Here is a 26,173-nt window from a genome sequence, read left to right on the forward strand (position 1 = left end):
GTGGTAAGGGAGCTAGTAAAGTGGAGCGTAGAGCAGCGGGGTGGGTGATTGGTAAGTGGTAGAAAAGGGTAGGACAAGAGGGGGAAATGCATAGTCCAACTGAGATGATTAAGGACATAAGGAGCTATGGTGGGAAGCATTACAAGGGAGAAGGGTGGAAAGGTTAGTCAGACTTTATAAGTTAATACAGGGAGAGGGGGCTGGGGACTAGGATACACAAAGGCAGGCATGTGCGAAGCTTCGATAGTAAATCGAATTCGAAGTTTTTTTTAAATATTCGATATCACTTCGAAATGATATGAACTATTCGCATTAAACCAAGCTTCGTATCATTCAAGTCTTCACGTCGCACGTGCGATTTATTTTCTGTAAACTTGGAAAGATCGACCTATCGCACGAGTGTGACTTCATAATCGATTAATCTAAACAGTTACACTAACCTATTGCAACATTGTGTCGCCTACCGGGCTTGTTGATTCGTCTAACGAAATTATAAATGGGTAAAGGCGCAAAATGATCATCACAAGCTAAAAAATACCGTCAAAAAGAGAAGAAAAAAAACGTGCACAATGGAATTTTTTCACAGACGTTGGCGTTGGCGATTGTTCCGCTCAATGCGATAAATGCGAACAATCGTTCAAATACCCGCGTGGTAGGTTGTCTCACAATGATAATTGTATTGTTTTGATAATTTGTAGGTCGTACACAGGGATATAATTTATTATATGCATGGTATTAACAATCTCCATCTGTAAAAATGACAAAGTAAAACGCAATTATGTCACGTGACCACTCGTGGAATGTTTTTTTTTTTTTCGTTCGTTTATTTATGCCTTATAACTAATAACGATTCGTGTTGGCTACTTTAAAACAAGATTTCGTCGTAACGTTCATATGTTCATAACAACGGTTTCTCGGGGATTTTTGAAGCCATGATTTAGTAATTTGCTACCGAAGTGTTAATGTGTGTTGTAATTTGATATTGTTTAGACTGTGGGAGGATAAGTTAGCTTCGAATCCGGGATTCGTTACCCGATTTTTATGGTACGATATTGCAACTATGGTATATCTTCGGAAATGAATCCCGGATTCGAAGTTAACTTATTTTCAGTATTGTTTAGATAGCAAATTTGGAAACTGTACTATCATTCTACAATACCGAATTTTCCTTCAAACACGTATCGCAATTATCGCTAGTTGTTAGTTGTTTTTAGTAGTATTGTCAATAGGGCCTATTTCATATTCACTTAACACCCTAACCACCTATTCAAATGATTTAGAATAATTTAAATGTAGCTAAGTAACCTAACATTACCAAATGTTTAAACTGTAAACGACCTGTTAACTTCTTGAAATACTGCAATGCAGTTTACAGAGTCATCAACTAAAATGAAAGGAACTCAAAAATAAAATTTTCATATTTATTTTTCTCAGAAGAATACCTAATCTAGAATATTGCCGATTTTTTATTGCCATCCGAGGGCAGTTTTGTCATCACAGATGATTTTAATTTAAAACATGAGAACAGTTGAATTTCTTTGTTTAAATATTTAAAATATCTTTTTTTCTATTTTGAAAACACATCTAGCACATTTTATATTGAATGTACTAATGAAATTATTTACGCAAGAAAAAGAGTGTGAGACATAAAAAAAAAAATCTTGCAGGCACTACAACACTCCAGAACCACTTGGAGGCAAAAAACACTGTTTTGTACAAGGAGCTATAAAAATAAAGAAAAAATTCATGAACTTGAAACTTCTGCAAAAAAACACAATTGCTGAGGTCTACTTTATTGAATATGTTCAGAAGTACGCAGAAGATTTCACTAACCGATTCTAAAGCATAAAGTACATAACAAAACAAATTGTCAAAATTTTGGCAACAAAACGTTTGCCTTATTAGTTTGTAGAAGGGTGTGGGTTTCAAGAGTTAATGGGACACAAAAATGTTGCACCTACATACACAGTTCCATGTAGAACTACTTTCTCTGAACATTACATTCCAGCTCTTTATGGACCAAAAAAAAACTAACCTTCAAAGAAATGCTTGCACAAGATTTACCAACAATATCATCCATAGCATTTACATTTGATAGCCTTACCTGCCATTATCTCCGACCTGACTTCACTTCTGTGTAATTTGCAATGAGTAACATTGTTGTAAATGAATCCCACAGAAGTGTTCATGTGGCTGCTACCCTAAAAAATGTTCTCTTTTACTGGGGAATCGACCCAGAAGTGTCACTCATCACTGCCAAAAAAAGATGGAGTGACACTTGCAACAGCGTTGCCTAAAAACCTTAACTCAAGGTTTCCAAACTACTGTCAAGAGCCCCTACAGCATGCTGTAATATTGGTAGATCCCAGATTGAACGGTGCTTCTATCAACAATGGAATCAGGAACCATTCTATTGTTGGAAATTATAAGTATGAAAACTGATTCCATTCAAGTACAAGAAGTTAAATCTAGCATTTCCAGCTCCGCACCAACATCTTCTTTATTGGCTGTCTTGGATATTATTTCAGCGCAAGACAATAAAGATTATGATGAAGGAGAAGAAGGGGTACGACAGTATTTAAAAGAACCCCGCATCAGCAGACATGAGAATCCATTAAATGGGTGGGAAATTGAAGGCACGAAGTACCGATATTCATCCAGAGTAGCTCTAAAGTATCTGGGGGTTCCTGCCACACAAGTATATTCAGAGCATTTCTTTTCAGCAGCTGGGAATGTTGTTTCGGCACGAAGGGAAAAACTTGCTTCCTCAGCATGTAGAGCAATTGGTGTTTTTACATGCCAATTTAAAATAAAAGCTAAAATGCTGACAGGCTATAACAAGAGCCTAATGTTTAATTGTTTTATGTCCTAATAGATTTGAATGGTGTTATGTGTGTGTACATTTTTAAATAGTTTTTGTGTTTTGTTCTTGCCCCAAATGGACATTTGAGTTCAATAATTTTTTCCGGTGTAGTAAAGAGTTCATTTTACTTATAACAATGGATATTTTTTGAAGGCTCAAAAGAACAGTACGTTTTAAAAACTTATTATTAATGTGGAATGAGCCATAGGGAAAAGGAGGGGACATAATTACTGTATTTTAAATTATATCTCTCCATTGGGTGATTATTTACGTAAAGTATTATTCCAATGAATAATAATTAATGCTATGTTATCTATTATAGCTGTTGCAGAAGACTTTGGACTGTCAAACGCAGCAGCACCTGAAGGAAAAACAAGTTTGTGATGGAACAACATGCAAAGATGGGCGGTGAGTTTTTGTAAATAATTTTTTTTCAATTAGCTGGCTCTTGAGATGATAATGTGTTTGTTGCTAGTGTATCCCACCTAGATGCATGCACTGCAATGGATGCTCTTGCCAAGTATAAACTCCAGTATGAAAATGTGCAGGTGTTTGTCACTTGTGGTGCCGCATACGTGACTCTCTGTTTCCAAACGTTACAAGTGGTTTTAGGTGACCATTTGCAGCACATTCAATGTTTGGGCCCGCAAAATCTGTCTGGCAGGCAACGCTTGGGTTTTGGAAAATGGCATTACTTAAATCAAGTGGTCACTGCTGTCAAGAGTACATACTTTTCTGAGCACTCGAAAACGAAAGTAAAAGTACAACTACTTGACAAAAACACATGAAGATGACAAACCAGCCAAGCTGTTTCCATCCCCGCTGTTAACACGTTGGAACAGCTGTTTTTTTCTTCTGTTTTTTATTTAGCTGATTATTTGACAGATATTGTTCAGTTCTTCAAACGTCCAGAAATAAAGGAATTAAACAACATTGGCACCAACTTCTTGTCTGAGCTCGGTGAAAAGGAGGTAAAACGTGCTACAGTACAGCTCTGGCAGCATTCGTAAATGAGCATGCTGAGGAAATGGACTTTTTTTCCGAAGTAAGTATCCAACCACGCAATATCTCTACCCAAATTTGGATACATTGGACTGGCTTGAGGGGAAGTTGCTGAGGGGAAGATTCTGCCAGAGATGAAGGCAGCCTTGGCGGAAGTAAGTGCCTTGGAAAAAGCTACAGTTGTTGATACATTCAAAGAAAGTGGCATGTTCAGCAAGACTCAAACTGTCTAAATTAAGGGAAAAGAATCAAAGTAATGAAAACTTCCAAAATGTTGTACAAGCCTTCAACCCCAAAATGATTCCGTGCAACGAAGATGAGGAAGAAGCAGGAACGAGAAAGCTGAGAGGATTTTCAGAACCACCCCAGACCGATATTTCCAGGGGTTACAAGGAAATCAAAGCTATGGCTCAAAATGCTGTTAAGAAAAGGGGAAAAAGTGGATGTAGAGCGAATCTTACGTGCTGTTCTGCAGATAATGTAGCGTTTATGAATGTTTGTCTTGAAGCTGTTTCGACGCCAGCCCCAGCAGTTTGAGCCGGTTCACGGTTCCGCCCGTCGCAGAGCTCTTGTGGCCGGCCTCCTCTTAGGCGACGGGAATATTAGTAGCAGCACATTTTCTTCTTTACAGGCAGCTGTCTGGCATCTCGGCGGTGTGACGAGCGCCCCCTGGCACAGCGATTCAGGATCGCGCAACATATTTAATGCGAGCCGAATGGCTCAAGTTTTCAACCCCTGCATGGCAGCTTTTTCTGCCCCACCCAACTCTTCTCACCCGGACCTTGTAGTGGCCTGCTTGCTTTAACTCCCGGTAATTGATCCCCGCACGACCCGGCCCAGGGTTTTCCGTGTGTTCGAGCGAGATAAACCTGTGTCACAGCGGAGCGACCTACAGGGACATCAGCCATGACGTCAATTGCGGTCATGAATGGGCAAAAACCCCAGCAGCACAAGACGCTGCTACCTTGACAATGGGGCTATACAGTGTCGGCCGAATAAACTTAAGTCAATGACCTGAAAGCCTACGATCTTTATGAACATAATTAAAGTATTAAACTAAATAATTTAAAAATGCTCTTAGCAGGGTTCGTACGCCTCCTTAATATCTTTAAAAAAAATCCCCTCAATTTTTCTTTTAAATGAATAAGGGCCCTTTGTAAGTCCTTCAATTTCACTAAGAATGCTTAAAAACTGATAGTGTGCAAATAATGAATAAACATAGGTATGTACTTTAATTTTAATTTTTTTTCTGACTTGGCAACAAACAAAAATGCTTTGAGCATGCACAGTACCTAAAATTTGTGAATTTCAGGCCAAGTGATTAGAATTGTATATAAAACATATTGTACAATAAATGTAGTTTGAGATAAAATTAAATGTTAGGGCTATAAATTTCAGATAAACACTATGCTTGGGTTAGATGTGTGTTCCAAAAATAATTATGGACAAAGGGGGCTTATCTATAAGAATTGAACTACAAACAAAGTTATTTTTTGTTCATTAAGGATTTAACAGTTATTTTCAATTATTTTGTGATATTACAAATGGTTTTCTACCCCTTGATAGTGGAGAATGTGATGAAGTAAAAGAACCTTAAAAACTCCTTAATTTTTGATTGCCCACAAGGGCACGAACTATGCTTAGTACTTTTTATAACTTTCACAATGTTCAATATCAAAAATAAAACTCAAGTTGCCCCCAAAATGGGAGGGGAATTGTCAATGATGCTGCCCAAATGAGCAACCTTTTGTTGTATCGGTTCACTTAGGTGTCAATGATCTAAACCACAAAAAAAAAATACTAAAATAAGTTACTTTTATTGCAATGGTTTTTTTCAAATCAAAACTGTGTAGTCTTTTGCAACTAAACAGTGACAAGTCATATAATTTAAATACGCAATTATGTATTCTATTATTTCTACTACATTTATCTGTAAAAAAAAACTACAAGGACAAAAATATAAATAATGATAATATTCCCCAAAAGTAAATCAATGCACACTTTGCATAAAGTGTGTTTGAAGCCCAGCAATAAAATTGTGGGTTGAGAACAGCAGAATAAATAAAGCACAGCAACATTTTGAACTTATACTGCACGACACACATCTACGAGCCTGAACGCCACAAGAAATGTTAAAAGTTTTCTGTTGTGCTGGAGATGGTGTGGCATCCGTTCCCAGGCCTACCAACTCGACAGCAACTTGGCACGTGGCAGATGTGTGGGCGCGTAGTACAAGCAGGTAGTACTGCTGTAAGCTCCAAAAAACTCACTTCTGTCAAGTGAAACAAAAATAATATCAGACAAAAAATGCCAACTAGTAGACTCACCAAGAATGTACAAATTTGTACATACCAATAATTGTACAACAAAATATGTATGAAAATAAAAACTAACTGTATTGATATGTTTGCTTGTTAAACACCATAAAGCATATAATAATTATATAAAGAACTTTTCTTAATATATATTTACATCCAAACTATTGTCTTTACAACAGTTTATTTAATTTTTCTCAAATATTAACACAGCTGATACAGCAATTAAATTACATTTATTACACACATTACATCCATAATAGTCTTCACCATTTCAAGCTCTTTTTTACAATTAAAAAAAAAAAAACAGAAAGAAAATACTGTCATGTAGGAACTAACGTAATTTTAATCAATTTTTTGTGCTTTGCTGAGTGTTTTTTTTCTTTCAATATTGTGCATTCAAACAATTATAAACTGTTGTGTGGTTTACTACAGTATATGCTTGATATCTTATAACATTTTTCTGCGTAAAGACTTTACCCAGTAAGGCTTCTTGGTTGACGTACGCGCAAGCTGACTTTCGACTCTTGTACTTGTGATAAATTTCGTCGAAGCTTGGAATACTTCATAGTGCTAGGACGTGGACTTATCCTACAAATACTTGTTCAGATGTGATGGTTTTCAGTCTTATGACTATACATTTATAATACAAATAGTGTTAGTTTTTTTTTACCTAGCAAAACCTACTCATTATTATAAAAATACGATAAAATTTTGTGGTACCTAATTACTAATATTCTAGCAACCTCGTAAGAGATAAAAAGTTTCTTGTTGAGGGAGCACCATTAAATATTAGATCATGTGTGTGTGACTGCAGTCATGCAAAGTACGCATGCGAGCTTTGCTCGCACTTTGGCATTGCTGTATTCTGCACTCTTGTCAGTTGTGAACGTTGTGAAGCAAACAACTTATTAGTGGGCTATGAATTATTTTAAACCAAACAGAAATCTGAGATATCGGTAAAACCAGTACACATGGTAACGACAGAAGGCACCATGTCGCATTGGTAAAAGTGGGTTAATGGAAGTACAATAAACCCGTCGTTTGTGAAACGCGACTGATGAGATCCCAGACACACATTTTGTCATCCGGGCCCATCTGTCAACCCCCATACTCAGACCACGTCACTACCAAGGGACAGTGGAAGATGTTAACAGTTTCCCATCTCTCATATTGATAAAAACCAAAAATGATCACCACTAGAATGATAACCACATTAGTGTCTCATTTATCTGACCTTCAGTTTATCAAACATCCGACATCAAAAAGCAACAAGAAATGCAAGTTGCAAGTGAAACATAGTTAATATTTTGTTGCTCAAAACTATCGCAGCTAATTAGTTAACCCTATTTTTTTTTTTTTTACCAGTTAATATTTCTGTTGAAGTATTTGATTATTAGTTTAGCAGTGTGTAAAAATTATAACATAGTTTTATGTTTAGTAGGCTATTGTCCGGCTCCAATATTCGAGAATCTACTGTAGAAGCAACAATTTTGAATCCCTGATTATATATTTTTTTCCTCTGCTAATTGGAGGAATGGTTTCAGGAGGGGAAAGGTGTTTTCTGTTCTTGCACACAGGTCAGTGCGGTAGCAATTACCCACACTGCCCCACTTCATGACATCTCTGTTAATTAATATTTAATAATCCATGACAGATGTGTGCGTCACTCCACGGTGAATGTTTTGCTGGGCACCAGGCGAGCATTTTAACACTAAGGCCCATATTCCTAGTGCACTGTTAGACTCTGCCAGTCCCTTATTTTTAGGAAACGGGTTTTGGGGTCCTATCCGTTGCCAATCTGTTGCCCAAATTCCGCGCATGCACAGAGCTCACGTTTTCATTAATTTTGTCTAGATGGCGGACATGCGTCTGGCACTATTAACCCCTATATAGTCATTTTTGAGATCATCGGATCATCAGGGAATGAACCAAGCATGATACTTTATGACAGTGAAACTATCCGAGAAAACATTTTGTACACTTTAATGCTCATAATATGAAATAATTGCAACTTTCAAAATTACTTACAAAATTAGAACGTCAGTTCTGTTTTTGAGTGTGTTTTGCCGTAACAATTGTAACATTGGTTGCAAAAGTCTGCTAGAATGCGTTCGAACGAGTTTCTAGCCTTGCGCAGGGCAACATTTATTAAAATGGTTGCCGATCTGTTCCCTTACTGGGATTCGGTTCGGACACGCTCTGGAATACGGCCGACGAGTTAGGTTACAGTTGTGTCCCAACAAGGCACTACCTCACCTGAACGTCTTGGAACACCGCCATAAGTGTTTCTGCAGTTGGCATCAAAATTATTTTCTTGTTCTCTACATCTGTGCTCAATGATCTGTCTTCACGTTACATCTCATAGCATTCAGTTTTCCTTCCAAGTGGTGAAGAAGAGTAGGTAGAGAAAACAGTATTCAGGTGGCAAAACAGTTCATGAGAGAACACAAAATAACCCAAACACAACATGTGCAATCTGATTGATTAATTAGTTTGCGTTGAGTACCAACCAGTGTTGTATTACAACATGTGTTACAATATTTACTTAGTTTATTTGTTTATCTTTCAAATATTTGTACAGTATATATATACTGTTTGTAAACTCTAAATATTAAAATGAAATGTCAATTTGGCAAAATATAGAAAACATTCTTGACCATTCAAGTCATGGTATTTGAAATACCAGTACATAAATATAATTTAACAATTTAAACATTACCTGCTCATCCAACACAATTTAAGTAAAAAAAATTTCCCCAATGAAAGTCATAGGGAACTTCCATTTGTCGACTACTACATAAAATAATTGTATCAGCTCATCCATCAAATTGCCAAAATAGGTATGTCTCTGCTTCATTCATAACATTCATGCGTGCTACCACTGCCGACTGGTGCTTATTCCCGATTGGCCGGGCTCACACCACTCGCGAAGCTCTTGAAACAGTGAAGAACACTTTACACTGATATCTAATATTGTAGTATTGTTAAGTTACAAACATGTATTGTCATTTTAAAAGCCTTGACGGTACACAGTATTGTCAGTGCAAGCGAGTTGCTGTAGAGAGGACAATCCATAGAAGCATTTGGGGATACAGTTTGCCTTACACGAGAGGTTTGCAAGCAGAACAAAAAAAGCACTGTGCTTCACAGATTCAAGTTATGCCAGTGCGACCAGGAGCCAGCGACCACTCGCTCACGGACAATCATTGTGGCCGGTTCGTAGTTCAACAATTCGTAACTTATGATTAGCGACAAGCTTTTATGGTTTTATTTTTAGACCAGTTTCTTTTCTAAAACAGAAAATTTCGGTGTTAATGCTTTTATTTTTTTTATGAATCCTTTATATTCATAAATGTAGCATATTATTTCACAATAATGATTCTTATAATTTTTCGACTCTTATTTCATCAAACTGTGCCTTTTTGACTGATGCATGATGCAATTTTACATTCATTTTGTAAATAAGCATGTCTAAATAATCAAAACAATAAAAAAAAAATCGGAAAGTAATTGTGTCTGTTCAAAAAATGTACCAACGTTTCAATATAAAACAACTTTTACGAATGTAATAACAAATGCAAATTTAAAAAAAATAATCATCCAATAATTTTAGTACTTAAATTTTGGTATTGATTTTATGCTAAATTAATTACATTTATTGAATTTTATATATTGTGATTAAAATTAGAGTTTTTATTAAAAATGCTGATGATTTATGATTTAAGTTGAATTTCAGTGCTTTTTACGTTGTGGTGTTATATAGTGTATGAACATGCTTCTTGGTTTTATTTTGGTTTTATCGCAATTCACCATGGAAACTTGTCCCTACTCATAATACCAGGTTGTTTATCTATTTGAACAATATGCAAATAAAAAAAATATTTTTTAATGTATTTTTAACCCTTTCAATATGTTCATCCATTGAAGTGAACAATTTATGTCACAATGATAAACCGGGTGTGGTCATGGTGTACAGTCTAGTTGATGTCATCCTTTTCCACTATGATAGTAAATTTTATTATTATTCATATTATCATATTTTTGTTATATGTACTGCCATGATTATAAATCATAATTTTTATTAATGTATAAAAAAATAGCTTAGTTTGAATAAAAAAATGTTGAGATTTTACATCAAGTGCTACTGGAAGGGTTAATGTGATTTTACACTTAAGTCTAAAAGCGGTACTTATCAAACATACTTAAAAAGAAATACATAGTTCAAACATATTTAAAAAAAAAAATTTCATTATTTTTCTTGAAACCACAGAAATGTCATTAGGAATTTCTTCAAACAGGAACTCTTTTCCGCTTGCAACTAGAGGTTAATTCTGGGATATTTTGACTTTTAATTAAATAGAATACTTTGACAAAGTAGCAAAGAACCACTGGACACTTTCGTAACAAGGAATCATTTGTCTATTCTTGAGAAATAAATAATTTTTAAGTTATAAAATAAACTTATTTGAAAGTCAACATGATAATACCATCATTATAGTTAAATTAAATGTATTTTTAAAAATTGTATGTTTTCAATGAATATAGGTTATCATAAGCTATGTATAGTTAAGTTTATGCAAAAACTCAATTAATTATCACATTCTAAACAAACTATTTTTTTTTTGCTTAGGTTCCCCCTGTTTTAGGTAACTGTACAGTTGCTTGCAATGTACCGACCATTTCTGAGTATCTGCGTACAAAATCACTTACAAACCGCTGTATGTTAATGCAAATATACTTTTATATTACGTTACCATAATATAAAATCTAAAGAATAAGTTAACAATATGATTGTGTTTCTTTCCTGATGACCATTTCATTCCCCTTTAGAACATTAAGAAATGAAGGTGATATGAATGTTTGATATATATATTGATTACTTCTTTAATTATTTGAAACAATTTATTTTGAGTACAAGAGTCAAACGCTAAACATCCTGCTATATGATGAGACATTCCAAAGAGCCCTGAACATCCTGCTATACGACGAGACATTCCAAAGAGCGCTGAACATCCTGCTATATGACGAGATGTTCCAAAGAGCACTGAACATCCTGCTATATGATGAGACGTTCAAAAGAGCGCTGAACATCCTGCTATATGACGAGACGTTCAAAAGAGCGCTGAACATCCTGCTATACGACGAGACATTCCAAAGAGCGCTGAACATCCTGCTATATGACGAGATGTTCCAAAGAGCACTGAACATCCTGCTATATGATGAGACGTTCAAAAGAGCGCTGAACATCCTGCTATATGACGAGACGTTCAAAAGAGCGCTGAACATCCTGCTATATGACGAGACGTTCCAAAGAGCGCTGAACATCCTGCTATATGACGAGACATTCCAAAGAGCGCTGAACATCCTGCTATATGACGAGACGTTCCAAAGAGCGCTGAACATCCTGCTATATGACGAGACGTTCCAAAGAGCGCTGAACATCCTGCTATATGACAAGATGTTACAAAGAGCGCTTGGCGATCTTGGTTTGCTGATGAATGCTGTGTACAAGCTAAACACAGTGGTTGTGTGCCACTAACAAGCCAAGCTGATTGGTCAGTGGCGTTACGAAGCTGGCAATCCTGTCAGCAGCCATGTGCCTCCAACCACACGTGTGCTTAATTAATTTTTTTAACTGCGAGAAAAATTAATGTTGTTTTCAAAAGCCAGGATTTGTTTGATTTAATGTAGTGCTCATGTCGTTCACCTTCTTTACAGTTAATTAATTCCTTTATATTATAGGTTTGGGACTTGAAGATGATACTATATTGTAAAACTGTCTTCTAAAGGCAAATATTGTTGTTAGTTGCTCCCCATTAAGTATATTAGTTACTAATTTTATCGTATGAACTAGTTAGACCTAAACTGTTAGATACAAGTTCACGTAGAAAACTTCTCTACAGCATGTATGCACAGCATATGCTACCCTGTGATATGTGGAATAGAGTGAATAAGTGCTCTGCTAAGACAGCGAACCCTCGTTTTAGAAGACCCAGGATCAAATCCCATTCTGGCATCTGGATACCCTCATTTTGGTTTTTCAGGATTTCCCATGATCACGCCAAGAACATGCAACTAATAGCATCACTCTAGCTTTATTTTCCAGTCCTGTGTTTGTCTGTATGTGTGTGTCTAACCTCCTTTTGAGTCGACAAGACTGGTTGGCAAAAAAAAAAAATTATATTTTGATTTTAAAATACCCATTAAATGTTTTGATAACACTAGGAACTAAAATTATGAACTTAGAATGACTGGTTCATACTATTCAACCAAAGAATAGCAGGACTAAATTATTTTGGCCTAAACTCTCCAGAATTTTTTTACTAGAAATATTTTAGTTGTTAAATTATTGCACACAGATTTCAAGCAAATAGGATCATAAGATTTTGGTGAAGAAATGTGTCTCAGTATATATATATATATATATATATATATATATATATATATATATATATATATATATATATATATATATATATATATATATATATATATATATATATATATATATATATATATAAATGAAACAATGACATCAGTAACAAAAATTTTTAAATATTTAAAAATATGTTTCAAAATTTTGTGTGTGTGTGAGTCGAACTTGTGCATCCCCATCACTGAAACACGGGATGACGTAGACTGTCTAAGGGATTTCTCTCCCTTAACTTTGTTAACCCAGAGCTCCTAGCCATAAGGCCCTTCCCCCCCCCCCCCCCCCCCCCCCCCCCCCCGGGGCCCCCGTGGGCGTGGATATGGATACACCGTATACAAGAATCGGGAAAGGTGTTAGAGCTCCGGCTGTGACCAGAGACTAGGGCTACCCATACCAGCTTAGTCACCACATCGGCCCCCTGCCTCACTCAGAGAGAACAACTTCAATTTGCCGGTGTGCTATAGGTACCTGAGGCGATGCAGTTACAGTACCAGACATAACATAAATGGTTGCGCCCCTTACCAGACAGATCCTGTGTGGTGTTTCCACAAGCCGGAGGGTTTCCGCAGGGTAGTGACGAGACAGTCCCTGGGCTAGTTTTTTTTTTTTTTTTTCATTTCTGTTTTTTTTTGTCCGGTGTTTCTTTTTGAAACATGGATACTAATGGGAAAAGGAAAATTAAATTTTACTATCATGTAAATTAAAATTCTGTTCAGTATAAAATTCAATTCTTTTTTTTCTTATTAGAAGAACTGTCAAATTTGTTATTGCCACACATAATTACGCGATTCCGCACGGAATTTATTCGTAAGCATTTATAAAACTGACCGGGAGATACTTCATAAGGAAATAATATCAACATTTACTTAAGATAAAGTTAGCAAAACTACTGTCGAAAAATAAGTTCCAGATTGTCTTAAAATTTATTTTAAAGTGTTAATTTTTCTAATTTTCCGGGGGAGATCTTCGATAAAAGTTATAAATAAGCAACCTCTTGAATATTAGGTATAGATAGAGATAAATTATTTAAATTTTCAATCACACTATTCACATAATAATAAATGATACTTATAAAATTAACTGCACAATTTCCACCTAATAAATAACTTGTAGATACTTCAAATGAAATAAATATGGTAGCTTCAATCGAAAACTGAGGAGTGGACAAACACAAGCAGCATTACGAGAATTCCATAGCATCACAGCTGCTTCATTTCTACCTCTCCCCTGACGTCACCCTTTTTGGCCGTTACTACTAGCGTACAGCATGCCACATTATGAAACCCCCCCTTCATCCTTAACAATTTCCCATTTGACCGCTAGTGACTAGTCGCTGCTGACGCACTCTCCTCGTCACCCGTTGCCCCCACCGCGTACCTTATTGTTCCCCTCGTACGAACGGAATTTTTGTAATGCTTGAAAGTTGTAGCCCCTTGCGCAAAGAAATTTTACTGCCCTCAGCGATACAAGGCTGTCTGGAGTGTGTGTCCCTGTGCAAGCGGCTACGCCCAGCAGCAGTCTACCATTCTCCCTTGCGCTCACACACTACTTCTTCTCCTGTGTTTGTTCACCTAGCATCTGAGGTATTGGGTACTTTTTTTAGAATACCATATAAAGTAGCTTGGCTTCTGGGTTGTAGCCGTGTCCTTGGCAAATAATTCACAGACGTTTCCGGCCGACATTGCAGTCGCCATCATCAGGGGAGCAGTTGCCAAGGACACGGCTACAACCCAGAAGCCAAGCTACTTCGGACAATAGCCGTGAAAGCCCGCGAACATTATTAATATTACATAAACTTTGGATATTCAGATATAACATGTAAAAATAGCTAGTTTAATACTGCAGTGGCAAATAAATGTTCCATTCTTCCATCATCATTTCTCTCATGATGTATCGTAATAATTTTACAAGTCTTGTACAAAACATTCATTTGTAGGAACATCAAAACTTAATTTTCTAAATAAAAGCAGTATGGTAACGAAATCCCCACAGACACTACATTCTAAAATCTTACAAAATTAATGAGCATGCAACCAAACTAATGTACTTAAAGATATATATTACAGAACAAAATGGAAGACCGATGAAAGCGGTTAAGTTGCAAGAGCGTCGCGTCGTGGAACTGTAGTGCCGGGTGTTGGGGCGCGTGAGCAGAGCGGCGCCGCTGGCCGGGACGCCTCGTCGCACCGCGGGGTGTCCCCTTGTCGCGGGGCGACGCCCCTCACACTGCGGCCGGCCTCTCCGCGCCCACCACGACCATGGCCTTCTGCATGGCGCGCGTCGCCGCTACTGCAGACACACGGCGCGTCAGAGACCACCTCCTCTGGCCCGCACTCGCCAGACAACACACGGTGACACACGCCAGACACCTTTCAATAACATTGCTCTACGAGTTTCAGCAAAGGGTGGATTAAACCACAACTAGCTGCCCGACCCGGCTTCGCACGGCTATACTAATGGAAAAAAATTAAGCCACATCTCCCATTTACAGTAATGGTAAATAAAAAAAATTCAGTGAAAATTTATTACAATGCTGCATAATGTACTGGAGAGAAAATGAATAGCACCGATGGTTTCCCGACTCGTGCACGCAACATACAACTGATGTACCCGTACTTCGCTACGGCAGTCTACAGGCAGATCACGATTGCGCCGCTCATTATACATGCCCCTCCTTGTGGGTACGCCACTGCCGCGCGATGCCCGTTGCCATGGAGACGCAGAAGGCATGAACAATGCAAAATCCTGTTCTCATGCAGACAAAGTACCCACTGTTGCCTGGTTTTAACCACCCATGGGATCTAATTTTCGGAAAATGTCATCCTGCGTAACATAAGGAACATTACTGTGAAGTTTCAAGTCTGTAAAATATATATACTTGAAAAAAAGGGCAATAAAAAACCAAATTAAACACAGAGAGAGGAAAAAAACAATAGTTTAGGTTTGCGTTTCAAAGTGATAAAAAGTATTTAAATACTAATTGAACTCTTATGAGGGTACTGATTGCTTCGTTGTTAATATCACACGGGTGTTTTTTTACTTGTATGGGAAAATTAAGAATGATAAGGCATCTAGTGCGTGGCAACAATGTTAATAGGCAATAGGAAATAAACTTCTAGCACCTGCGGCATTGTCAACACATACTTCGTACGTGTACTGCATGTTGTATCTAATCCCCTACAACGCATTTGATTCTAAATTGGACTTTTAGTAAGTATCCCTAATGTTATTGATAAATAAACTATCCAACACTGAAAGAATTTTTCAAATCGGACCAGTGGTTCCTGATATCAGCGCGTTCAAACAAACAAACAAACAAACAAACAAACAAACAAACTCTTCAGCTTTATAATATTAGTATAGATTCAATTTTCTACAATTCACGGGAATTTAAGCTAGAAATAATTTCCACGTTATTTTAACTTGACGGCCTCCAACTATTTATGTTTAACGTTCAGCTATAAACTGAAGTGTGGCATGATAAAACCGAAATGTGGGTTAAAGGCCGCTGGAATTTACATTTTTTTTTTTTGTGACTTCCGGCACTGTTTCAGTTTATTCAGGGACCTTTTTAGTGGCTTTCGTGGCCATTCCTTTGGTTTCGTTACCTTCAGGATGTCTGCCCACGTAGCATGTAAGCTTGCTGTGTTAAGTTCTCTTGCGATATGTTATAATAGATACATGCTGGATACCACTGCCAAGGTCCCGGTGTAATCCGCACTCGCGGGTCCGACATCGTACGACATTATTATTGTGTAGGCTGGTGTGCTGTTGCCAGATGTACGTCAGCCTTACACACCGCGTTGATGCTAGTTGTTGTATGTGTGGCCACAACATGCTGCATGCTTGTTGTACAACTTGAATTGGACCTGCCGTGCTAGCTTTGACATGTCGAGCTTGATTCAAGCTTTCTTTGAACCGTGAACAGTTGCCGCAAGATTGCAGGCTTGCCACGGGTAAAGTTATCTTGAATCAAGCCTATTTTGCTAATTGGGCGCGATCTGGCAACACCCTGCAACAACACTGCAGGAGAGAGAGACTCTTGCAGTAGCGGTCGTAAGCGGCACCTGGGCCCTCGTAACGCAGTCACGTCATCGCCAGGTCACGTAAGTCCCACCTCGCCTCGCAGCTACGCATGTGCGAATACTAGTTTCTCTATGCGAAGCGAACATTAGATTGAATGTTTAAACAATTTGCGAAGTTGAATCGAATTGCGAATCTTCTTCTTGGCGAAGCTGTATTAAACCTTATTTTATAAAATACTGGGTAAGGAAATGAAAATAATCTTTTGACATTTGTAATGTTTGAACTCATTAATTGATTATCCAATTGTGCCCTATATATGACATCATTCAATAAAATTCATAAAATAACAATGCACAATATTAGTAGTGAGCATTCATAACAGCAAACGGAACGTCACTTTTTGATTTTTACAAGTAACCAATTTGATTCAAGCAGAACACATATAGTTACAGCACAAAAAAAAAAGAAACTAAATATTTTGATGAGCTTCCAACATTTTAAAGCTTTGCAAAACCCCACGGATTAACCCCCCTCGCCCCCTTGTTAAATCTCTGCTGTCTCACAGCTAATCCTTGAAAGATAAAACAGCTGGAGGGACAAAAGCCACAAAAGTGTGCAGCCTATTTATTGATTGATTGTATTTTGATGTGAAATGTGTGCAAGCCAGACAACATTATTTTAAATAAGAAAATAACATATAAGTAGAGACAAGATTTTATGTATTTATTTTCAGGCCCATTTTCGTTTTCAAAACTTGAGATTTCAGTGTTATTGGTTTGATATTTTATTAAATCTGTTTATTAAAAAATATAGCATTTTATTTAGCAAACACTACACTTAAATGTTCTATGGTACTAATTTCTTCAAAACAGTTTCATTTTGACTGAGACATTGATGCATTTTTACATTTTACAATATAATGATTTGTAGTACGTATGTCTTAATATTTGGAACAAGTAAAATAAATCTGTTAGGTTTTTTTATTGTATAAAAAATGTGCAAACTTTATGATGTATAAATCAGTAACTAATAACAGTTTGCAAGATTGAAAATAAGTAAACTTTATTCTTTTTTTTTTTTTGCATAAAATGTGGTACAAATTTCATAAATCACTTTCATTGAATTTAATGTTTAAAAGATTACCTATTTGTCATTAGAGTTAAGTTGTGATTGAAAATGCTGATTAGATTTGTAATTTTAATTTCATTTTGGTGCTTTGTGGTGCATTAACTTGAATTTCAGCATTATATGGTGAATTGACATGCTTTTAAGTGTTATTTTGATTTTATCACAATTCATCATGTAATCATGTCCCTATTTATAAATGCTGTATACTACATTTTCAAATAATTAATCATTACTGTCATTGGCGTAGCTGTGTTCATTAAGTTGGGGGGGACAAATAATGATTTTGATGCCATGTAAACCCATTCCCCTGTTGCTAAGACGGGGGGTCCGGGGGTCCTCCACCGGAAAATTTTGATTTTAAAAGTGCAAAATAGCACTTTTTAAGCAGTCTTTGTTTCTGACCATTGGATACATCAATGTTAAAATTATTATTGTTTCCTTAAGATAAAATTTGATGAGTGAAGAAATTACAAATAAAGTTGGGCAGAATAATATTATAAAATAAAAATATCACGGTCTAGAAAGTTGGGGGGGGGACAGTCCCCTCCACCCAAAACGTTCAGGGGGACACATCCCCCCTGTCCCCCCCCCGGTTCCTACGCCCCTGATTACTGTACTTAAAAATGCAATCAAAAAATACATGAAAATTTTTTTTTTAGAGAAAGAAAAAGATCTAAAGAGCACTAATATTTAAAACAATATTTTAAAAATGAAAAAAGAAATTTTTTTTACTATATTGTACGTGAAAAATATTAAACATCTGAGCACAGAAACACAAAAAATACAAGCATTGTTGTTGTGACTTGATAGTGCTGAGGCCCATCCTAAGTAGAAACAAGATTTTATGTTTTTATTTTTAAGCCAGTTTCATTTTTTTAATAGATTTTTTTTTGTTTTAATATTTTTTTAGGAAATCTATTTATTCAAAATGATAGCATTTTATTGAACAACTATGACACTTAAATGATTCATAATACATATTTTACCAGTATGCTGTCATTTTGACCAATGCATGTTGCACCCGTACAGTATATAATTTGTAATAACTAATAAGTATATCTATGACAGAACTTCATGGAACAATAAAAATAAACGGCAAGTATTTGTGTGTTTAAAAATATGTAAAAACATCGTAATGTGAAAAAATTTTTCCCCAATCTATTTAGTACGTATATTTTGGTACAAACTACATGCTGAATAAATTACATTCATTTTATTTAATATGTTAAAGTTTTAAATTATTGTAATTTGAATTAATGTTTTGATTCAAAATATTGATTAATTAATTTTTTTAGTTGACTTTGCATTTTGTTTCTTTATGGTGTATTGACATGGTTTTTGGTTTTATTTAGGTTTTATCACATTTCACCATGTATTCTTGTCCCTAGTTATGAGCAAACTGTGATCCTTTTAAATTCAAAACCAATCCAGGGTTGTAAACTTAATAAGTTGTTGTACGAGGCGTGTTTTTTAAGTAAGTACCGTTTTGAAATTAGGCAGCTACAGCACTGTGTTTGTCATTCCTCACATGCGGGCTGTGTACCTACATCTGTCGGCAAGCCACAGACACCTTTACTGAACCATTCTCGACAGTTTTTACGTTTGTTGTTAGTATTTAGAATGCCTCCGCCAATTGAGAATCCTGCCAGCTGTGAAAAACACCCTGTGATTCGTATTCTTAGTGATAAAAGATGTGATGGCAGCTGAAATTCATCGTCTGATCAGCAAAGTGTACGGAGAAGGCATTCAGGTAATGACGAAATCGTAAAAGGTCGGTTTCTCTTTTACATTTTGGTCAACTTACTGCACCAAATCTTCAGAAATGACAGGTCACCCACTTTGTTCCTCATAATGAACACACGCGTAGCCATCTTTGAAAGATCTAACCCATTTATATACCATTCCATCGGTAATAATGTTTTCTCTGTAATCTCACTCATCCAGTGACGAATTTCAGCTGCTGTCACGTCTTTAGCACAAAGAAAACGAATCACAGCGCGTATTTCACAGTCTGCAGGATTGTCAATCAGCAGAGGCGTTTTAAATACAAACAAATGTAAAAACGGAAGAATGTTACCGTAAAGGTGTCTGTGGCTTGCCGACAGATCGTCGCCTGAGAATTGGAGTGTTCTATGTCCATTGAAGTCGGAACTGAGATATAAGCATTTGAAAGTTCAAACAACTATAAATATCATGACATAGAACAAAATAATATTGGTCTTAAACTAAGAACAAACATTTTTATGTGTGTAGACGTGTGTGGATATAGTACAAATGAATACTAATATTAATTTTGTGTCCATAGCATAAAAAACCTAAAAATTGGACAAGAACACTCCAATACTCAGGCGGCGAGATGTAGGTACACAGCCCGCATGTGCGGAGTGTTAACCACAGTGCTGCAGTGGCCAAATTTCAAAACGGTAAGTACGTACTTAAAAAACACGCCTCGTAGGTGCAGTGCTGTGCATAAGTGCAAGTGCCTGATACTAAGCCAAGCAGTGACGGCTGCCAAGACTACCTCGCCTCCGTAGAGAGCACTGATAAGAGTGTCTTAGCACCAGCATTCATACTGAAGAAAACATGCACAGTCAATTCTTCACTACCTACAATGTGTTATAAATATATGTTAAATAAGTTTATGTCGTTCCTATTCTGTGCATTTGCTTATCATCTTCGGTTCTCCACTCTGCCTTGAGGCGGGCCCCATCTGGTCCCAACCTCTCGCTGCAAGCAACAACTCTTTCACCGACACACTTGCCTGCCCAGGTGGGACCTAACTGCATGTTAAATCGAAATCAGAGGGAATAAACTAAACGCTGAAAACTTTAGAAGACGGCAGAACGCTAGCAAGACAAAAAAACAAGTAGATGTTATTAGATTTACTGAAGTGTGACAATCACACAACACTTTTGTTTCATTGCAAGCACGGGCGGTGGCTCGACCAAGCAGGCGAGGAGTAGAGTGTGTGCGGGACTGTGCTTGGCAAGCACGGCTAGCGAACAGCCGCGGTTGAAAAGACAGTCTTGGGTGCCACTTGCCAGCGACCGGTGACTCTACGAGAGTTATTCCAGCGTGAGCTGGCAGCCGGTAACTCGCGAGGCCGTAAGTTGCGGCAATAGCAGTACAAGATGTAATTATGAACTCCTGTGTGTCCCATCAGTTCTGAGAAGAAAAATAGCACCTTCCATTTCAGAAATATTTTCGATACTAGTTTATAGTAAATTTGCCTGGTATACTTGAGCACGTACATATTATTATTTAGTACAGAGATAATATTAATGCTATGCATTAATAGTGATTTTTATGAAAAAATATGTAATGTAAATATATAATACCTATATATTTATTTTAAGAAAATTTGTAATGAAGAAATCACTAAATTGATCTTATAAAACTTAGAAACTCCTCTCATGAAAGATTTAAGTGGAACATAAATTATTATGTAGTGAAATTAAATAAAAATTATCTAAGAACAAATGAATGAAGGCCTAAAGCCTCGTTGACTTCGAGTTCAATAAAGACGAAAGAAAGAACTCTCTGGAGGAACGTAGACTAATTTATTATTTTCAATAGGTTGTTTGTATCTTGCCTAATTCATAAAACTTATGTAATTAAAATACAGTGGAACCCTGTCAAAATGACCCTGCCTATAATGTTTTCCCGCTTATAACATCATTATTTGTTAAGTACCTCCATTTTTCCCATAAGGACAATGCTTTTATATCCTGCGTTTAACATTTCACGAATCATGAATACCGCGTTAGTAATTTTTGCTTTATAAAATTCAATAACTGAATCCCATTTGAGAGGTTAAGTATGTTAAACCATTAGTTTACTTTAATATACTTTTTTTTTGTTTACAATCACAGTTATACCAATGATGTAACTGATCGAATAGGATTATATGAGAAAACAAAATGGAAGTGCGCCAGAAATGTAGCTTCCTGTTGGAAAAAGAAACTGACAAATCTTCCGTTCCTTGCCGTTCTGTTGTGTTTTCAGATGTATGTACGTAGCTCTACAATATTTTTACTCTAACTCACCATCAAGAACAATTTTACAGAAATGTGGCAGTGTTAAAGAAAAATTGTTGGCTTTGTTCAAGCAAATTCAAGCATCGAAAGTACCTGTCAGTGGTTTTAACACGAAATTTGTTTACATAGATAGATGAGTCCATCGTTAAAATGTTCAAACACTGACAATTGCTAATGTGAATTTTCCTTCGTCTATAACGTTATTTCTTTTACTTTGGCCCCTTGAGAAATGATATAACAGACTAGTGCTGTAACGCTCTTTCTTGAAATTAATGATACCTGTACCCCGAAGGCACTTAATTGCAAGAGAATGTTTCCATTTAATTTCAACTCTGTTCCTTTGCAAGTAATAAGAATAATTTTATTATTCTTGGTATTTTTTAACAGGAAAGTATACTTTCATCCCAGATAATAGTTTGATGATAGGATTGTGCCATCTCTATTTCATTAGAAAATTTACATGTTGTCTTATACCCACAGTGTACTGAGTAGAGACTATATGGGCTTATAAGTTTGTCCCCCTATTTTGTGCAAATCTCACTGTGAGATAGATATTACAGATTATGGGCTCCTGATAATCAAAATATTAATAATATCTTCACCTAATACCTATTTACAGTTTTCCCCCCTTCATTTTCATATCTACAGTAGTTACAGAAATAAAACTGAGGTACGTAGCTGGGTTTAGGACCCCGCACCACACACAAACACCACACGAACAGCCAGACGCCCTACGCTACGGCTCAAAGCAAGCGCAGCAAAGCTCAGATGTGCGGCTACAAAGAACTAGAGATAGAAAGTGGCGTGAGATAATAAGACGTAATGAAACCTTTGACTCTGGCCGCAGAACCACCATGATCTTTTGAAGGCAATGAGTTGCTGCACCTGAAACCACACACGGCATCTTCATAGCAAACAAAGAAACAAAAAAACTCAAGTTAATGTCAACATCATAAAAATACAACAGGGAAAAAAATTACATGTAAGTAATCTCTATAACATGGCCAGCAATAGTACGACTAAAGAAACTACATTGGCTGTTGTATTCCGTTGTTAATTACGTTTGTTGATAATTTCAAATAATATTTAATATATATTTTCTAAATAAATAAAAATGGGCACCAAAAAAAATTAATTAATTGTGTTTTAAACTAATAAGTCACTCAGAAATGTAAGTTATGATTCATATAATTAGGCACATGTGATAACTATAGAGTACAGAACACTTTATGATCTACTGTACAATTTGGAACGACGCCCCAGAGAAATATTTTGATACTGAAGTCTGCGTGTCACACGACGACAGAGTGCGTTAAGAGTGGCCAAGCACTTGGCCCCACGTATTTACAAATTATATTAAAGTTCTGCCAGTATAGGATCAGATTTAACTGTTTCCCAAGAGTGACGTAAGTGAAACGTAAGCCCTCCGCTGGGGCCCTGCTGTTCATGAGTTCCTCGTGTGTTCACTCTCAAACAGACATTGCTGTTACTGTAGTCTCTCGCCCGAGCTCAACGCTGCAATGTCCAGTGGCAGTGTGACCAACCACAGCCTGAATTGAAATTAGTGGGGTGCGAAAAATATTTTTACAGAAATTTCAACTATCCAATACCATCGAAAAGCAATTTACTTTCAAATATTATATTCTGCTATGTCAGTATTTGGTTTTTTATAATCACTTTCAACTAGGCCTGTGCTAAGTCTGGACTAAGCAAATGAATCGAATCTCTTTTTTAAAATTTGGTTTGACTTTGCCGGGAAATTTGCTGTACATTTTATTTGAAGCTTCAGGTCTGATGTGAAGCTCCACATTTGTTGCAAAGCTTTAAAAATTTGGAAGAATATTTAGTTTAGTTTTTTTTTTGTATTGTATATGTTTTACTTGAATAAAGTTCGTTAATTTAAGAAGAAATAAACAAAAGAAGGCACTCTGTTTGCTTTTATGAATGCTCAAAATTAATATTTTGTCTGGTGATTTTATGATTATTATTGATTGATTTTATAAATAGGCCCCAGTTGGTTGATCACTTAATCAGTTAAAACATTACAAAAGTTAATTTTTTTTTCATTTTACTTCACTCCTGTATTTTTATAAAATAAATGAAATACAGCTTCACCAAGAACAATATTCGCAATTATATTTGTCGCGAATATTTTAAACATCCAACTTGATAGTCGCTTCGCATGAAAAAAAAACTAGTATTTGCACAGGCCTCCCTTAAACTAAACCCAATTATTTGTCATTTACTAAATAAAAAATTACTTAAAGAACTGTTTCCCATACATCAATAAAAAAGAGGTGTGTGCAACCCATTACACGTGATAGAAGTGAAACCTCTTTGGCAATTCAAACCTCGACTTGTGCTCTCTTTATATCTCTATGGCGTCAGAAATGTTTCAAAAAAAATTTTAAAAATTTCCTATTCATTTTTTATTTTTTCATAAATATTTAGTTACACAGCTAAAATAATATGTACTTGAAAGTACATAATTGTTTTGTGAATATGGCCATTGGCGTGGCAAAACAATAACCTGAAACCCCGTTGTGTTGCCCTCTGCCCAAACACTCCCTTACTAGACGCCAGCAAGTCGGGGCGGCGTCAGGCGCAGGCGGGTCCCTACCGCCGTGACCCGCCTATCCCAGCAGCACGCCGCCACATGGAACCCGCTCAAGGGAGCAGTTCTCTGCACCGCCCGCAACTTATTAGCGTCCCCATCGCGCCCAAAGAAGTTTCACTTCAAAAATGGATTAATTTTTTTTAGAATACTGAGATTTCTTTGAGCTCTTGTTGGGTTGCTGGGGGATCATGCAGGGGCATGCCGAGTGTTCCCATGTTGTAGTCACTGTCTTGTGTGGTTGCTGTCTCGGTGTCGACAGTGCCCGGAGTGTTGCGAGCTCTTGCGCGTGGCTGCCCTGTGGGTGTCTGTGCTTGTCAAGTGTTGGGAGGGTGTCTGCGGTGTGGACTGTTTCACGATGCTAACAGCTGTCGCACTCCACCACAAACACACAACAACCCTTGATATAAAAGAAATGTGAGCGCCAGTGATGTGTAGCATCTAACCTCGGTAACGAGAAAATTCATGTGTTCTCGTGGTGCAACACACACAAAATTTAACGCAGAACTCTTTGAAATAGCGATGAACGTGAAAATGTATGCAAATTGTGTTCTCCATTACATTTTGAACGCAAATCGCAAGTAGTTTCCGTACTCGCCGCTATAATTTGCTGTCGGTGCCGCTATGTCAACTGCAGAATCATTCTATTTGCAGACTGAAATTTTAAACTACCAATATAATGAAATGGCTAACATAAAAGCGAAAAAGTCTTGAAGAAATAGTAAAAACCCGGATTTGGATCTGATTTTTGAAGATTATTAAAACTTTGATCATTCTGTTAAAATTTATTTAAACTACTATAAAGTATCACTTTGGCTTTGTGAATTTTGGTACGTGCCATCTTCTATAGATGGCAGCACCGTGGTAACACATTTCCAGTCCATGCGACTTCTGTTCCGTTTATGAAATTACTCCCACCGAGAGCTAAGATGTCACACATCAAAAACAACGCGAGTTGAAATACTCTTGTTATAATACACTGACTATGCTAGATAAGCATCCAGCCAGTATTTCATTAAGTGGAACACAGGAGAACACTACGTTAGTGACGATGTTTGATTTTCACTAATTGGTGAAAGAAATATGTTTGCTAATGCTTGTAAAACAAACAGCAATGAACGAAGAAAATTACAGAGTAGAAGCAGGGAATCTTTCTTATTTGAAACGTGTGCCCTGAAAGCGACAGTTGTTCCGAGATGGGTGGGATGGCGCTCATTCGAAAGAGCGGGACCTAACGGTTTCTGTCATGTAGGCTATACACACATAAATATAATTGAGACAGTTATTCAGTGTGTTTCTGTTAAGTAGCAATGTGCACATATGTATCAGTAAGGTTGGATTCACATTAAAAAAACACAAGCGAACGCATGGCAATGGCAGGCCATGCACATGACTGCGCACACGACCTGCGTGAAATTGGTTCACAATTGAAATCTTACTGTTAATTTCAGCCAATGAAATTTTGCGATATAGCCGACATCTGTTGGCAGAGTTAGTAAGTAACTATATTAAAAACAAAATGATTATCCCAAGGCATCTGACCAGAAATTTGTGAGCACAAAATTTTTTCAATGTATAAATAAGGGTATTTTTTTAGTTTACCATTCTAACCACAAACCATTTTTTTTTAATTACAATTTTTGCTAGTGACTTATAAGTAATAACATTAATTTATTTTTAAAGCAGGAATAAAACCGGCTCATTGCAATACCTCAATAATTTCTTGCCACAATATGATTGAATAATACATAA

At 36.6% G+C, this 26,173-nt stretch overlaps 1 protein-coding gene and 1 long non-coding RNA gene across 5 annotated transcripts in view; one reads left to right on the forward strand and one right to left on the reverse strand.

Moving 5' to 3' along the window:
* Positions 1-426: 426 nt before the first annotated feature.
* The window catches only part of LOC134539024 (uncharacterized), an 81,957-nt gene continuing 56,210 nt past the window's right edge, over positions 427-26,173 (forward strand). Inside the window, exons 1-2 of one of the 2 annotated variants that reach the window (XR_010076250.1) lie at positions 427-652; positions 3,186-3,271. This is a non-coding gene — a long non-coding RNA (uncharacterized LOC134539024). The other variant, XR_010076249.1, reaches the window with a different exon arrangement.
* Positions 12,692-26,173, reverse strand: part of LOC134539022 (large neutral amino acids transporter small subunit 2) — a 56,712-nt gene continuing 43,230 nt past the window's right edge. For 2 of the 3 annotated variants that reach the window (XM_063380695.1, XM_063380694.1), the window contains exon 12: positions 12,692-14,905. In XM_063380695.1, coding sequence (XP_063236765.1) covers positions 14,838-14,905 — 68 coding nt within the window. In that variant the 3' untranslated portion in view covers positions 12,692-14,837. Of the gene's footprint in view, positions 14,906-22,636; positions 22,693-26,173 lie in introns of all 3 variants that reach the window. The other variant, XM_063380696.1, reaches the window with a different exon arrangement.

The sequence above is a fragment of the Bacillus rossius genome, chromosome 14 (assembly GCF_032445375.1).
Source record: "Bacillus rossius redtenbacheri isolate Brsri chromosome 14, Brsri_v3, whole genome shotgun sequence".
NCBI classification, from domain to species: Eukaryota; Metazoa; Arthropoda; class Insecta; order Phasmatodea; family Bacillidae; genus Bacillus; species Bacillus rossius.